Source organism: Nyctibius grandis, chromosome 8, assembly GCF_013368605.1.
Source record: "Nyctibius grandis isolate bNycGra1 chromosome 8, bNycGra1.pri, whole genome shotgun sequence".
Taxonomy (NCBI): Eukaryota; Metazoa; Chordata; class Aves; order Nyctibiiformes; family Nyctibiidae; genus Nyctibius; species Nyctibius grandis.
In genome coordinates, this window is record NC_090665.1 from 22,845,509 (window position 1) to 22,860,017 (window position 14,509).

The 14,509-nt window shown below is 50.8% G+C and overlaps 1 protein-coding gene across 1 annotated transcript; it reads right to left on the minus strand.

Moving 5' to 3' along the window:
- Positions 1-1,815: 1,815 nt before the first annotated feature.
- LOC137666557 (transcription cofactor HES-6-like) lies at positions 1,816-4,329 on the minus strand. The gene is given in 4 exon segments (XM_068406645.1): positions 1,816-3,803; positions 3,806-3,959; positions 4,039-4,125; positions 4,201-4,329. Coding segments are annotated over 4 exon segments (768 nt in total). The 5' UTR covers positions 4,282-4,329; the 3' UTR covers positions 1,816-3,357.
- Positions 4,330-14,509: the final 10,180 nt, after the last annotated feature.

A 14,509-nucleotide genomic window follows, 5' to 3' on the forward strand; every position in this document is an offset into this window, starting at 1 on the left:
AAGAGAGGGGAAAATGAGCCCTTCTTTCTATTATTCTTCAACTGCATATCAAAAGAGAGCCCTCTTGTTAGTGTGCTGTTCCTCTCTCCTTTTACAAGGCGGTGCACTGTCAGATCAGATAGTCTGTTTGTATTACTTTGGAATGGAAAAGAATAAAGGCAGTTTCTATAAAGAAGGACTTGAAAAGGCTTCATTGGTTTTTCATCAGAGCTGCTGGAAACCTTCCTTTCCCTCCACTGCCCCTTCCCCAGTCCCACCCCCGAAACGCTCACCTCTTCCTGCCTTTGTCAGGGAAGTGCCAGATTTGACACTTTTGCGGTAAGGTACAGAAATGCAAATGGAGAAATCCAGCAACACCTAATCAGAGGATGTAAACTTTCTGTGAACCTAATTTGTGGATTTAAAAAAAAAAAGCCATATTGCTAACACATTTCTAAACCACTTTTGACACTTTTTTTAAAAACTCCACATAGTACCGCTTGGACCTGGCTTTTTCTTTTCAGCTAATACAGGACTGAGAAGTACACAGGGGAAAGGCCGGTTATCCCTCTGCTGTGGCTCTTCCTAACCACCCCGGCTTTGGGAGAGCCCCTGGCCAGGCAGCTGTGGCCAGCAAGCTCGCAGCCCCTCTGCCTGTTCCCTTCCGCATCAGCGGGGATGGGATGTGCCCAGGTCTCCAGCCGCTGTGGCAGATGTGCAGGGAGCTGTGTGGGCCCACCAGCCTGGTGGGGTAACCCCAGGTGTGGGAAGCACAACAGCGCTAGCAGCAATATACCCAGGAATGGGAAAGGGAGCAGGTAAACAGGGAAGGTCAGCTTCAGCTGTGATTCTTCAGGGCCAATACAGGGAAAGGTAAGCAACACATCTGCAGTGCTGCTTAGCAGAGGTGGCTTTGCTGCTAGCCCCCCCCATCCACTGCTGAACCAAAGCTGGCACTTTTATGTTGACTCTTGGCTGTGTTTCTGTCACTGAAGTGTCAGGATTTACACTTGCTTTCACAGGAGCATTACAGAAGAGCCCTAACCTGGGAGTCTTTCATCTCATGGAAATGAAGCCAAGCCAAGCTGCCTCCAGTGTTCCTGCAGCATCAGAGGGGCCGGAGTGGCTGCCCCAGCCTAGGATCAGCCCTGGATGTCACCCCTGAGGACAGCCAGCTCAGGCAAGTGTCTGCAGCCTAATGCTGCTGTGAGCCACAGGCTGGGCTGTGGCTGCTGTTGTGCTAAGGAAACAGGCTGTGGCTTTGCCTCCCTCTTGAGCGGCTGCCTTACAGAGAGGGGCATTTTCTAGCTGTTACAAGCAAGGGGCTCTGGCTTAGGGTAGCAGGGTGACATACTGCGATGTGTAACTTCCCTTGGTGATTATGGGCAAGGTATTGTTATCTGGGCCAATTAAGCTGAAGTGGAGAGTGAAGTATCAACCACCATGTGATACCTGGGGGAAGTAGCTTTATAAAAATAAACCTGGCCTAGCACTGGGGCTAGAGAGGTGCAGGCTCAGTCCGAGAGGTCATCTTGTGTGTAGGGTGTTAACTTCTAGTGCAAGTGTCCCAGGCTTCTCCTTCGTTTACACTTCAAAACACTAACCTCCCTCCCTAAAGCAGAAAGGTCACTACAGAAGCTCTCACCTCCCTCTGCTGAGCTGGTTTTTGCCCTTCTGCCCCCAGTTCAAAGGGAATTTAACATAAAAGGGGATGAAAATCAAACAAATCTGATGGCCAACTTTGAATAAGAACACCCACCTTAGGTAACTTAAAGAAAATTAGAAAGGAGAGGTCTTACCAGTATCTTAGTTTCCATTTTTATTATTCCATAGGGTTGTTAACAAAAGAAAGCTACATGTCTAGTCCCTTGGCAGTTAGATTGCTTCCTTTCTTGCTTGTTCTATGTTTGGGAACTTCCATGTATTAAGCAACTTCACAATCCTTTTTGTTTTTCTCTTTACAATGACAGTTCTCTGAAAGGTATTATCACAGCATAAATAACCTGGCATGTCCCAAAAGTAGGAACAGGGAAGGTGTCAAACCCTCATGTACAAGAGTGCTGAGGGTCCCCCCCCAGCCCCCTACCAACATTTTTTTAAAGAGTACTTTCCAGATCCATTGCACACTCTATTCAACTTTGCATTCAAGAGGAAAAAAAAACCAAAACAACACAACAGAAAACACACGACCTCCAAATAACCAAAACCCCTGTGAAGTCATGCCCCAGGACAGGATTTGCCTAGCACTTCTGAAGTTAGGACTGTAGATGTATGAGCAACAGCTTCAGATGCCAGATCCAGTAGAGTAGGTTTGAGACTGGCATCCAGACAAACTAGCCCAGAAGTCTGTGGCCTCAGATCAGCCTTACATCAGTATGACCTTGCTCACTGTAATAACTTAAGTAAGTGTCTTCTAGTATTAAACAAAAGAAACATTTGAATTCCAATACTTGAGCTAACAATGCTCAGTACAAGAATTAAGTGCTTAATTACCAGCAGTGTTTCCACAATATATACATACTTTTGTTAATAATTAACAATAGGGAACTGTATTTTTAATTTTTTAAATGGGTTAGAAGTGCATCACACTCCACAATACATGCAATCGGTTGTGAATTCAGTATTTTTTATTAAAGATTAAAATAAAAAAAATTTGCCACCCTAATATACATAAAGTCACAATAAACTCAAATGTGCTAAAAGCAAAATGTGCATAAAGACACTCATTTCTAAAAGGCACCCTGCCACCAATATCTTTTAAATGTTCATCTAATTCCACCAGGATTCTAGTTTTCTCTTCCTTCGCTGAAGGTGAGACTAGACTGCTACCACGTACAGATGCTAACCACACCAACCCCTTTCAGGGATCTTTGCTATCACTAGAACACTTAAAACTGTGCATGCAGACTTAACTCGAGCTTCTCATGGAGTTAACCATCACGATTTAAAATGCACAAGGGCTTTTTCTTTAAAGAAAAAGGTAGTGATATTTGGGCCACTTATAAGGGCCAAGAGAAAGAGACAGGGTTATAAAATAACTGCTGTGTATCCACCAAAGAGCTTTGCTACTAAAAACCAGGTCCCCCCCTCCCCACCCCGATCCCCTCCCCAACCTCTCATAAAAACCACCCCTAAAGTTACAAAATGCCACACACGCACACACATACACACAGACGAAATGTTAACGTGTTTTGCTATTAGCCTGTCAGGGCCTGACAGTGTCAGAGTGCCATTGATGCAGTCTCAAAACGCAGCGATGCCAGCTGCCTGCCCGCACACTGGCAGTGCCCCGTGGTGCTCGGAGGGCTGCAGGGGAGCACGGAGCCCGGCTGGTCTCCCCACTAGGTAGGTCTGCGTTGACTCCCACACGCTCCTCCGTTACCAGGGCCTCCACATCGATTTGGGTAAACTAGGCGAAGGCAGGCTGCGCGTCGGGGAAGCGTCCAGTCCATCTGTGGAGGTCTGGCCCGGCTCAGCCTCCGCCTCGTCCGAGTCGGAGCAGGTTTCTTCGCTGGGGGAAGGTGAGGGCGCCGAGGCAGGGAGAGCCAGGCCCAGTGAGGCCTTGGCCACCGGGGCCAGCGCCTCACTGCCAGGCCAGGGGCCGAGGGTGGGATCTGCCAAAACGTCCGCGACCAAGTCCGGGAAGCCGCCCTCGTCGAGGGGCATGGACTCCAGCAGGTGGTTGAGCAGCTCGGCGGCCGTGGTGGCGTCGATGCCGGGGCAGCTGGAGACGAAGGTGTGCACCTCGTGCATGCACTGGATGTAGCCGGCGGCGAAGCGCTCGCTGGCCTCGCGGTGCAGCCGCCCGCCCTCTGCGCCGCGGGAGAGAGAGGGGAGCGCGGTGAGGCGCGGGCCGGGCCGGGAAGGGCCGGCCCCCCGCCGCCCCGCCGGCACTCACCGAGGGAGCGGCGCTCCAGCACGGCCTGCACCCGCCGCACCGTCAGCTCCAGCACCTCCGCGTTCTCCAGCTTCGCCTGAAACTGACCCGGGGCGCCGCGGCCGTCAGCGCGGCCCCGGGCCCCCGCTGCCTTGGCCCCGGCCCCCGCCCCGCCGCCTCACCTCGCTGTCGGCCAGCAGCAGCCGCAGCTCCTGCAGGCTCTCGTTGATCCGCGCCCGGCGCTTCTTCTCCACCAGCGGCTTCCTCGTCTGCGGAGACAACAGCGCCGTCAGCCCGCCGCCCTCCCGCCCGGCCCCGCCCGCCGGCCGGCCGCGGCCGCTCACCTTCCTGTCGGCCCTGGCCCCCGCGCAGCCCTCGTCCCCCCGCGGCGGGCGGCCCTTGCCGGGCCGGAAGGAGGGCGCCATGGCGCGGCCCGGCGGACCCGCGCTGCGCTGCTGCGCTGCTCCGCTCCGGTCCCCTGCGGCGGCTGCGCCCGGGCCCGCTCCCCGCCCCGCGCCGCCCCACTTATACCCTCTGATTTGCATGTCAATGAGCCCATTGGCCGCGCCGCGCGGGCAGCCGCCGCTGCGTTGGCCGAACGGGCCAATGGGAGGCGGGTGCTTTGTCTGCGCCGGGGCGGGGCTGGGGCGCGCGCTGCCGTCCGCCGCCGCACTGCCCGCCGGCATCGTGGGCGCGGGGCGGGCACGGCTCCGCCGCTCGGGCCCCCGGTCCTGCCGCTCCCCGCCTCGGGGCTTGCCACGGCCTGGGCAGGGGCGCGCGGGCCGGCAGGGCCCGGGGAGCCGGGGCGGGGGGCCGCGCGCCCTCCATGCAGCGCGGCAGCTCCTGCTGCAGCCTCGCGCGCTGAGCACGTCGGTGGCCTCCAAAAAAACCACCCGCAAAACCCCAACCCGCCGCCGTCCGCGTGTGCAGAGCCTCGGAGAGTGTGGGGGGGGTCATCAGCCGAGAGCCCGCTCGAGGCCATCGGTGCCCCTCGCCGCCGGCAGCGCGCGTGGTCGCGGCTGCGGGCAGGGACGGCCGGGCATGAGCGAGGACCCGGGCGTGGGAGAGGCCAAGTCACCCCTGAGCAGGAGCCCAGCGGGGCCGGAGCGTGCGCAGCTGCCGGTGGCTCCGGTGCTTTTGTCCTGAGCCCATACGAACGGATGGGGAGGCTTCTAAAGCTGGGCCTGCTCGTGCCCGGGCGGGGTTTGGGTGCCTGCCCGGGAGGACACGCTCCTTTGGGGCTGTGCAGCAGTGCTGCCTTGGCACCACAGCCGTTCTCCAGCCGTTGGCCAAGATGGGGCCACGCAGCCTTTCCCAGCCCGGGGGGGCTGCTCGCCCGCCTGGCGGCCATGGGGAGCTGCACCCCGAACGCTCGGTGCTGTCCCCGGGCGCATCGCAGCCCTCCGCCTCCCTTGGCTGGACGCACCGGGCAGGCTGGCTTTGTGTGGGTAACTTGATGCTGATGACAGTTGGCAGCTGCAGTTCCCCGGCAGACTGAGGCAAATAAAAGCATTAGGGCTCGTCCCCGAGGAGAGCGACAGGTGTTCGCTCCCGCTCCTTTGTTTCCCTCCTTTTATTCTCCTCGCTAATGCATGTCATATTTTTACCGCCCGAGGAAACGGGAGACGCATCCCCCACTTGAATCGGCATCGCCGGAGCAGAGCTGCACGCTTGCCTCCCCGTACGCGGCTGGCATGGCTCCCCTCCCGCTCCGGCATGCCCCTGTTCATTTTGCCATTACAAACCCCTGGGAAATCTCTTGGGTTTTGGTGGTGCTGAGGTTTTCCTTGCTGAGAAGTGTAGCGTGAGCTGGTGTGCGCAGAGAGCCCTGGGACCCCCAGCTCTGTTACTTCTTGTTGATCCGTGTCTGTAGGTTGGTGTCTGACTTGTCCCACGTGGTCCAGCGGGTAATGGCACGCGCACTGAGAAGGGCCGGGGTAGCTCTTAGTCAGTCCCACTATTACTTAATGCCGCTTTTCATCTTCAAAGTGCCGTATAAACATGCGTGGCCGCAATATGCTAATCCGTGTCTGATGATAAAAGAGCAACTGGGATAGTGATGTTCAGCACCGTCTGCTCGCGGCCATCGCAGGGGAGCGCATCAGCAATAAAGCCGGCACATGGGATATCTTGGCTGAACACCTAAGCTCAGACCACTCTGCTTTTTGTATCGCAACGGACAGATTTTATTTTCAGAAAAGTGCATCTGTTATGGTTCTTCCCCATATTTTACAGCAAAGATGCTTGGATTTTGGCAAAGAGTTGGCTCTATAGGTGATACATTTCATTGCACCAGGCAGGACAGAGTGGGATGTACCTGGGGCTGGATGACTGACTCTGTCCTTCCGCTTCTGACATACCCAACACTCCGTGTAATGCAGTGTGGAAACTGGCTTGTCCTTTTCATTGATACCATTAACACAGACAAAGCAGAAATGCTGTTTAGTCCAGGCCAGGTACACAACATCTTTGGCTCGAAGCAAGTAGAGATGCCTGTGATGGCATTTTGTGTATGGTTTATTCATAGTTAGCCTAAATGGGACAGAAAAAAGACAATTGTATGGGTGCAAACTACAGCCAAGTAATTAGTGTCATGATTTTGAAGGAGATATCTTTGTTCTGAACCAAAACTAGGCAGGTAAGGTCAGGAGGTGTATAAAAACACATGAATACACACATTCACACGTGTTTATAAAACGTGCAGTAACACACTCAATGTATGTAATCATGTGGTAAAAGATGAACTCCAAGAGTTTGTGAACTTGTTTTCTCTTCAAAGAAAGCTGAGCTTTTCCTGGTGTACCTAAACAGAGATGCTCAAACTGTGGGTTTTACACTGGTGTCAGTTCAGCTGATTTACACAAGAAAGATTGCACCGCTGTGGCTGCAGACGCAGTGCCCAGATCTCTCAGGCCTCTCTGTCGCCGTTGTTTGTATCAGTTGTGTTTCAGAGCTAACTTGGGTTAGAGATGCTGCAGCATTAATCTAGGAAAGTGTGAAGTGAAGGAGCTCCTGAATTCACCTTGGTCGTGGTGCAGATGCTTAAGGACTTGGGTGGTGAAATGCTGATGGCTGCTGAACAGTAATGATTGCTTACAAGCCTCAGATCTGCACGTTTTGGAGCAGCGAGGAGCTGCGGGCAGAGGGTGAGGACCTCTGGATACACAAGAAGAGGAGACTTCAGCAGTGGGCTAGCAAAGCTTGGCCAAGAATAGCCAGAGAGAGTCGGCCATGGCTGTAAGATCCAATTCCTGTTCTGACTTGGTGGGTGCTGATGGCGAGGTATTTTACGCATTGCCAGCTCTTGCGCTGCAGCATATCTTTTTGTATTTTCTTTGAAAAGCTGCAGGTCAAATGAGTTGACAAATGCCGGAGCCGTTTGTGCTGGACATAAAAATGTATGTGCCATAAATATCAGGGCATTGCTAGAGCTGCCATTCCGGAGGAAGAAGTCACTGCAGGCTATCGGCTCTCGCCCGCAGGGATAATGTGACATTTTTGTGCCGCTTTAAACAAGCTCCGTCACATCAGGTGAAGTGATTCATGATAACCTCATGCATTTTAATGGAAATGTCAGCTGCAATCTAGTAAAAGAAAATGTTCCTTAGATACCTGGTCTCATACCTCAGTGCTTGCCCATGCATGGTGGCTCCTGAAGGAGATTTCGGTGAACCCATTGACTTAGCCATATTGTTCTTTCCAGGTTACACCCATCCTGCTGATGGGGAGGTGTACAGGCACGGCTTTCTCCTGCATGGAGGGTGAGAGTTTAACCTTTGCTAGAGCAGGGAGATCTGTCCTACCAGAGGCTGGTGCTCCCACACATGATATAAATTACAGTTTAGCTGAGCAGCAGCACAGTTTTAGCAGAGAGAATGGGATCAGTGTCTTGCAGCATGTGTTTTCCTGCGAGTCTGTGCATAGAGCAGTGTAATGCAGCATGTAATAACAAGTTGTAATTCTTTGTAGATCACGTATGACCACAAATGCTGCTGTGGTGACAGTGGCAAAGGCAACTGAGGGAGACAATCCTGCAGCCTCAGCTACTTTCCATGTGTTTTGGAGACCCAGGTAAGTGGCAAATCCTCATGAGATGGGGGAGTCTGCCACGTAATGCCTCACACACCTCTGTTTGAGCTATCAGGTGCATTTGAAAGGTCTTCAGCTCCCAGAACAACATCCACAGAGACATAATGCTTCTCTGAAAACTTTTAAGGACTCTTCAGGCAAGTGTGCTGCCATCCATGTTCTTGGGCTGGAGTCAGTAGGTCACCCAGGCTCTCCGTGGATAATACAATCCAAGCATGGGATAAAGACATGATGAGCATGGACAAGGTCCATTGGAAATGCTTGAGTAGTTTCTTTCATAAATGGTATAACATCTGTTGTTGTTGGAGGCACAAGTTCTTGTCAAAGAGACACGTCATCCCTATAAATATTAATGGTGCATATAAATGGTGGTGGGTGTGAACTGTGGTGGATGTTAGGTTAATGGGTGAAGTGCTCCTTCGGCATCAGTTTGCTGTCATCAAACTTATTTCTACTCTAACAAATACAAACTGTTTAGGTGGCAGAGCAAGCAAAGGTCTATCTTCACCCTCCTCCTCTCCCTGAGGTCCCTTCACAAATGAATGTGTACTGTAATTAGTCTCCTGCCTTGTCTTGGATGAAAATTAGTCCCGCTCGCAGAACCGAGGTGGAGGGGAGCATGCCTGGAGCTGGAAGAGCTGAGGGCTGTAGCTGATAAATGAAGCGAATTAGGAAGGCCGTTTGGAGAAGTTTACAGAGATCCCCATCAGCTTGATCCTAGTTGCCTTTAGTGCTATCAGTTTCTCTGCTGTTAAAAGCAAATGTTTAAGAGGAAAATTTGTTTGAATATCACCACTGAACTGCCTCTTGGACTTTGAATCTGTTTGTTACGGCAAGTTGTGTTTGCTGCCTTGAGCACTGTGTTTCTGTTGCCCCTTTCAAAAACCATAAGGCTTTTCCTGTCCTTTTTTATTTATCAGCAGACTTGGCAGCAGCGCTCGCGTTCATCAGCTGGGGCACAGAAGAACAGTTCATGCCAGCCACAACGCTAATGAGCAGCATTCAAAAGGGTCTCATGGCCATTCACAGAAGAGCCCTAAGACTGCATTTGCTGCCTGCGAAGGCTCGGGTTCCCCTCTGACTGAGAGGATGGGCCCTGCTTTCTGCCATGCCACAGGTACTTGTGGTGATTTTCAAATGCAACGAACAGTGGAGGGCTCGTGCTGAACGAGCGGTTGAGGGCAGCAGAGCCTCTCCCTGTGGGTGAGCGACGGATGGGTGTTGTGTACTGCGGGGCTCCCCCCAGCAAATCCCTGTATGCCGCTTCTATTACGTTGTCATTCTTTCCCCTCAACCTGTTGGGCTCCAGTAGAGATATGTCTATGCTCATAGCTCATTGCAAACTGCTTCAACTCATACCATTTAGCTCGTGGTCTGTTGCCAGTGGCTGCAGCAGGGTCCCGTGTCTCGTGAGGTTAGAGAGACCGTTGCTTGGTCACATTGTGTTTGTAGAAGTTATTCCAGGGAGGTGGGAATAACTCTCTGAAACAAGTACAGAGGTTTTTTCAGTTGGATTAAAAAAACTGCTTCAGGGAGCAGTTCTGTGGTGTTTCCAGGGAAGCCTCTTGTACTTGATTTCTCTAATATTTTTGGTATTTGAACGTTATCCTAATTATGGGGCTGACTTCATCATAGGCTTTATCATGTCTTTGTAACAGTGATGCTTATATCATTGGTCCTCCTCTGCAAGAGATTTTTGTTAGTTCCTGAATGACTTACAGGCATCCTCATTAAAGTACGTTTTCTCCAGAGAAGGCGTTGAATCCCTTGAACACAGTCCTGACTAAGGCTGGAAGCTTTTTTAAGTGTGTGCCCTTCAGAGCACATTTCTTCTGATGTGCAGTGCGCACCAGGGTACCTTCCAGTCTGTACCTCTGGCAATGATGCTCCAAGTTTGTTGACAGGACACAGGTTTTATTTTTATCAGATTAACATGTACATAATCAGGCTCTGAACTTTGCTCCCGTGTGTTTTGTGAAATGCTCTAGAAAATCCCTGCTTTCATGGTCTGTCACGGGTTTGCATTCTCATTGCAAATTACATATCTGTAGGTGGGGGGAAAACCCTGTGCTCTCAGGGGGATGTCTGTGAGATCCTTTTTAGCAATCACAGAATATATTTTGTGGTCAGTTTTGATAAACACTGGTCTTTTCTAAATCAAAATGAGAATATTTTACAGGCAGAGACCAATCCCCTTTGCTTGAGAGTCCCGGCACCCATTTTGGTAGCTTGTGTTTTCTATAAATACTGGGTTTGACCCTATTGCAAGAGATGATAATTCAAATGGCACAGAGGTGTTTCCCGGAGGTATCCATGGACAACCTGGGACATGACCACAGTAAGATATTTGTGCATCTTGTCTTAACTGTGCCGTGCTCACACTCTGGGCTGGTTGTTTCTCAAAGGAGGTGATACTTTATAGCCCAGGCTCCTTTTAATGGTATGGAAAGGATCCTTCTGAGGACTTGGTCTGTTGTGTGCTGTGGAAGAGGATGTCTTTTAACTACTTTAAGTTTAGAGTGGATTTTAGCCTTGCTGTCTGTCCTGGTTTTGCTGGGATATCACCATAGAATCAGTTCTCTGTTACGTTTTGGTTTAGTTTCTGGCCAGCCATGTATGCAGGTTTCCACAGTGATCAAGGCCACTGGCAGTTTTGAGTTAGCCAGGTGCTAAAGCTCTGAGGATCGAAATCCAGGGCAGCTGACCCAGGCTGGCCCACAGGTGTGTTCTATACCATAAATGTCAGGTTCACTATAAATTGGAAAGTTTGCTGGGGGATGGCTGGGGGTTTTTTTGCCCTGCTCTTCTCAGTGGTTGCTGTCCCTGGAGAGTCTTGCTGTTGTTATGTGAGCTAACCACTTTGTGGTTTTTGTATTAGTATTCATACTGGTTTTCTTATTTTATGAAATCTGTTTAAATTTCAACCTACAAGTCTCCATCCTTTTCCCAACTCTCTTTCTCAGCTGGGGAGGGGTCATTGGGTGATAGAGCAACTGCTTATTGTTTAGCCCTGGGTGCAGGCTAAATGGAGACACTGTGCTGCACAGCTCATTTACTTGGCATACTGCTCAGCTGATTTATGTTGGTGGTTGAATCCCTTACTCTACTGCAGAAGCTTCTTATGTCCGTTTTGGTGAGGAGCCATCAGTTAGAGTGATGCTGGAAGGCACTGATAGGGGTAGCGTGAAGGAAGCTTAGGAAGCAGATCTGAAAGAGGTGGTGAGTGCTGGTCATCCTTCCCCTCCATCTGTGTCTTGCCCTTGTTCTGGAGAAGCCTAGCACACTTTAAGGAGGAGCATAATGTTTTTGAATAGTTGGTCTGAGAAATAGCTCTGGAACTTCGTCTCAGAGAAACATAACCTCCACGAGGTGCTTCTTCACAGCTTTCTGATACAGGCAATGCACAGTTGAACCCAGTCAGCTACAGAGAAAGGGGCTGCTGTTGGCTGGAAACCCGCTGCCTCCAGTTCAACTGGGAGACCAATGCGGAGCTGGCAAGTCAGTCCCAGTAAATGTAATTTGGGCTACTTGTGAGTGTCAGAAATGGGGGTTGGAAACAAAAACATTTCAGAGACATTAAAAACGATGGGTGGACATATTTTTCTCCTGAAGGGGCCAGTGAACGTTACCTGCCTGACTCTCCCGTTCCCAAGGGTCATGAATGTGATGCAGGATTGCAACGTGCAGAGGAGAACCTAATTCCTCTGCTCAGAGAGTCATTTTTCTTCATGTTTTTTTTCTGATGCGACATAGGTATCTACAGGAGAATGCAAAATGTCTTCCTGCTGTTCTCTGTGCTGACTTTTGATCATACTGGGGCTGCTCAGTACTTCCACTCACCTCTCGCCATTGTGGGGTTGCGATGGAAGGGACCTTCGGAGGGTTGAAATGAAGGTGCTGTGCCTCCAAAATCAGTAGAAAATTATTGCTGTTCCCATGATTATGGCTGTGTCAACAGTGCATTGTAACCAGCTCACGGGACTAGAAATGAAAGATGTAAGCAAAACAGGTCAGGAAAGAGCAAGGGAATCACGGGAAGTCAGGAACATGCAGACTACACAGGGTGACTTAAAAGAGGAAAAAAAAGCTAGTTCATATGATACCATATTATTATTTCTAGAGATTTAAAATGCTGTATTTTATTTTGGGGGTTATTTGTTTTCTTTTAAGCTCTGGAGAAAGGGCAGCGATATCCCCTGCAGCATGCCTTATGTATGGAGCATGTTAGGAAGGGGTTTCATTTACTTGACGAATTCAGGACCCAGTTTAATTGGAGTCTGGAAATCGCCAGTTTGGGGGAAGCCATTTTATTGGCTTCTGGGGATTACCTGATGTTCTCTAAACTCCAGTAAAAATTTCTTAGCACAGCCATAGCTTCTGTGTCCTTGCAATTAACAGACAAAGCAAACGCCACGTTTGCATGCATGGACAAACAGGGACTTGTGAACAAAGTGGTAGGACGAGATCTGCTAGAGGCTAGTGTATGTTGCTGTGTCTAAAAATCCCAGTGATATACAGCCTAGAACTGTAATTAGAGGGCAGCTCTGAAAATCAATGTACAAACTGAAAATGCAGGTGGCTTTGGTACACTGAGTTGCTCTTCTTGGTTTCCTCCCCTTTCACCCCTTTCAGAGGTGTGGTACGTGGTCTGCCAGGGCTGCAAGTCAGCAAGGGTGGCTTGCGCCCAGAGATGCTGAGCTGTCCGGATCCCAGCAAGCTCATTTGACAACCGTGCTGTCTAAGCTGTCTACAAATAAAAGCAGGGGAATGGAAGGTAGGAGACCAGGCACTTGAAGAGCTGCTTGTCCCTGATAAAGCATTTGGTGAGTAACAAGGAATTCAAAGAGCAAGATGTTGGGGAGCAAGGGTTCTGGGGTTGCGGCTGGTGACTTCCTATGCGCATTCGTGTCACAAGAGCACGTGCTGGAGAAGCTGCAGAAGGTGGCCTGTGCTCCAGGGGGTCTATAAAATGCCCCTGGCTTATAGGGCTGTATAGCACAAACTTTGTTAGGGATGTGGTTTCAGGCCATAGCAGGGAAATCACTAAAGCTTGACTTTAGAGACACCTCCAGCTCCTGCTCTGCTGGCCATCTCCTCTGATGCCTCCTTTAGCTTTGCTCTTGGAGGCTTTCTGGCACAGCTTTGCTCGACTTCAGGATCTGAGAAGAAATCAACTTGTCAGTCCCACGCCTCCGTGTTGTGTGCCTGGGATCAAACCATTCACTTGCAAGATGCAAGCTCAAGCAGTTGGCCAACACCAAACCCACAGTTGCCTGGTCTTGAGAAGAGCCCACTTCCTGCCTCTAACACCTGTAATTAGAGACATGCCTAGAAGGAGAAACAAGACTGATTCCTTGAAGAGCTCATCTGGAGGATCAGGAAGGACAGAGCAGATGGCTTCGGTGCAAGCTATGAGGTAGCTTAAGCTGGGTGGAGTAACCCTCAGGCTTGACCCTAGATGTCGATGTAAACAGATCCTCTGGGGACTTTCATTTTGGAAAGCATGGGCAAAACTGCAAGTCCTTACCTGTCAATGCTTGAAATTCAGGCAGCCCAGATTGGACAGGTGGGGCTGAGCTACTTCCCGCAGCTGCCTGGGAAGAGCCTTGGCCTCACCTTGACAAGAACGGAGAACTCTCTCAGCCCTGGGCATGGCAGGGACCTGCAGCATGGTGGTTGGGGTGCGAGGCTACTGCAGAGTGAGGGCACCAGCGACAGCGGGTGGCAGACTGGCAAGGCTGGACCAAGGCAGTGCAGGATCGAATGTGCCTCTGCTGGGCAGGGGATCAACAGGTCACAGCATCCTCTGGGAGAGAGTCCTCGGAGATGCTGATGCTGTTCCTTATGGAGCCAGAAGGCAGGCCCTTTGCGCCTGGCACCAGGCTCCACAAGATGAGGGCCCTTCTGTTTGAGCGGGATGTGTGCTTGCCCTGCTGCCTGCCAGCTCTTCCCTCTTGTGAAGAGCAATAAGCCCAGGAGGGCAGGGGATGACACGTGGTAGTGGTAGATGACTATTGAACACGTTTCTGCCTGGTGCTGTGATTACAGCCTCTGTTCTGGGCATGTCACCTGTTGTGGCATCCTGAACTCCTTCAGTTTCTCACCTTTCTTCCTCCCATCTCTCCTGCACAGCTTTGCACCCTCTGGAGCTGGGTCAGGCGGATGCATGGAGGTTCCAGTCATGCTCCTCTGCCGCTTTTCCTCAATCTGCTGAAACTTGTGTGTTCCTTAGTATTCTCTATACTGCCAAAAGCATGTGGTGTTTTTTGGGGAAACTCTTCTGGTGATAAATGTAATCCAAAGGGCAGCCAGAAGCAGCTGTCACAAGTTCCTGTTGGCTGTCATGTGGGTTGTGTTTAGCAGGTACTGTGAGTGCCAGAGCATGGGGTTTCCTTCAGTGTCTTCCCGCAGCTCTGCTGACAGAGTCATCTCTCCAAAAACCCTTCCTGTTTTCTAGGGTTTTCTCTTCTAGGACAAGTTCCTTTATTGTGATGACTATTTTTGTTTTACGTATTCATTTATTTCTTATGGCTTCATATAGAAGAAAAGAGTTGCAAAGAGAAG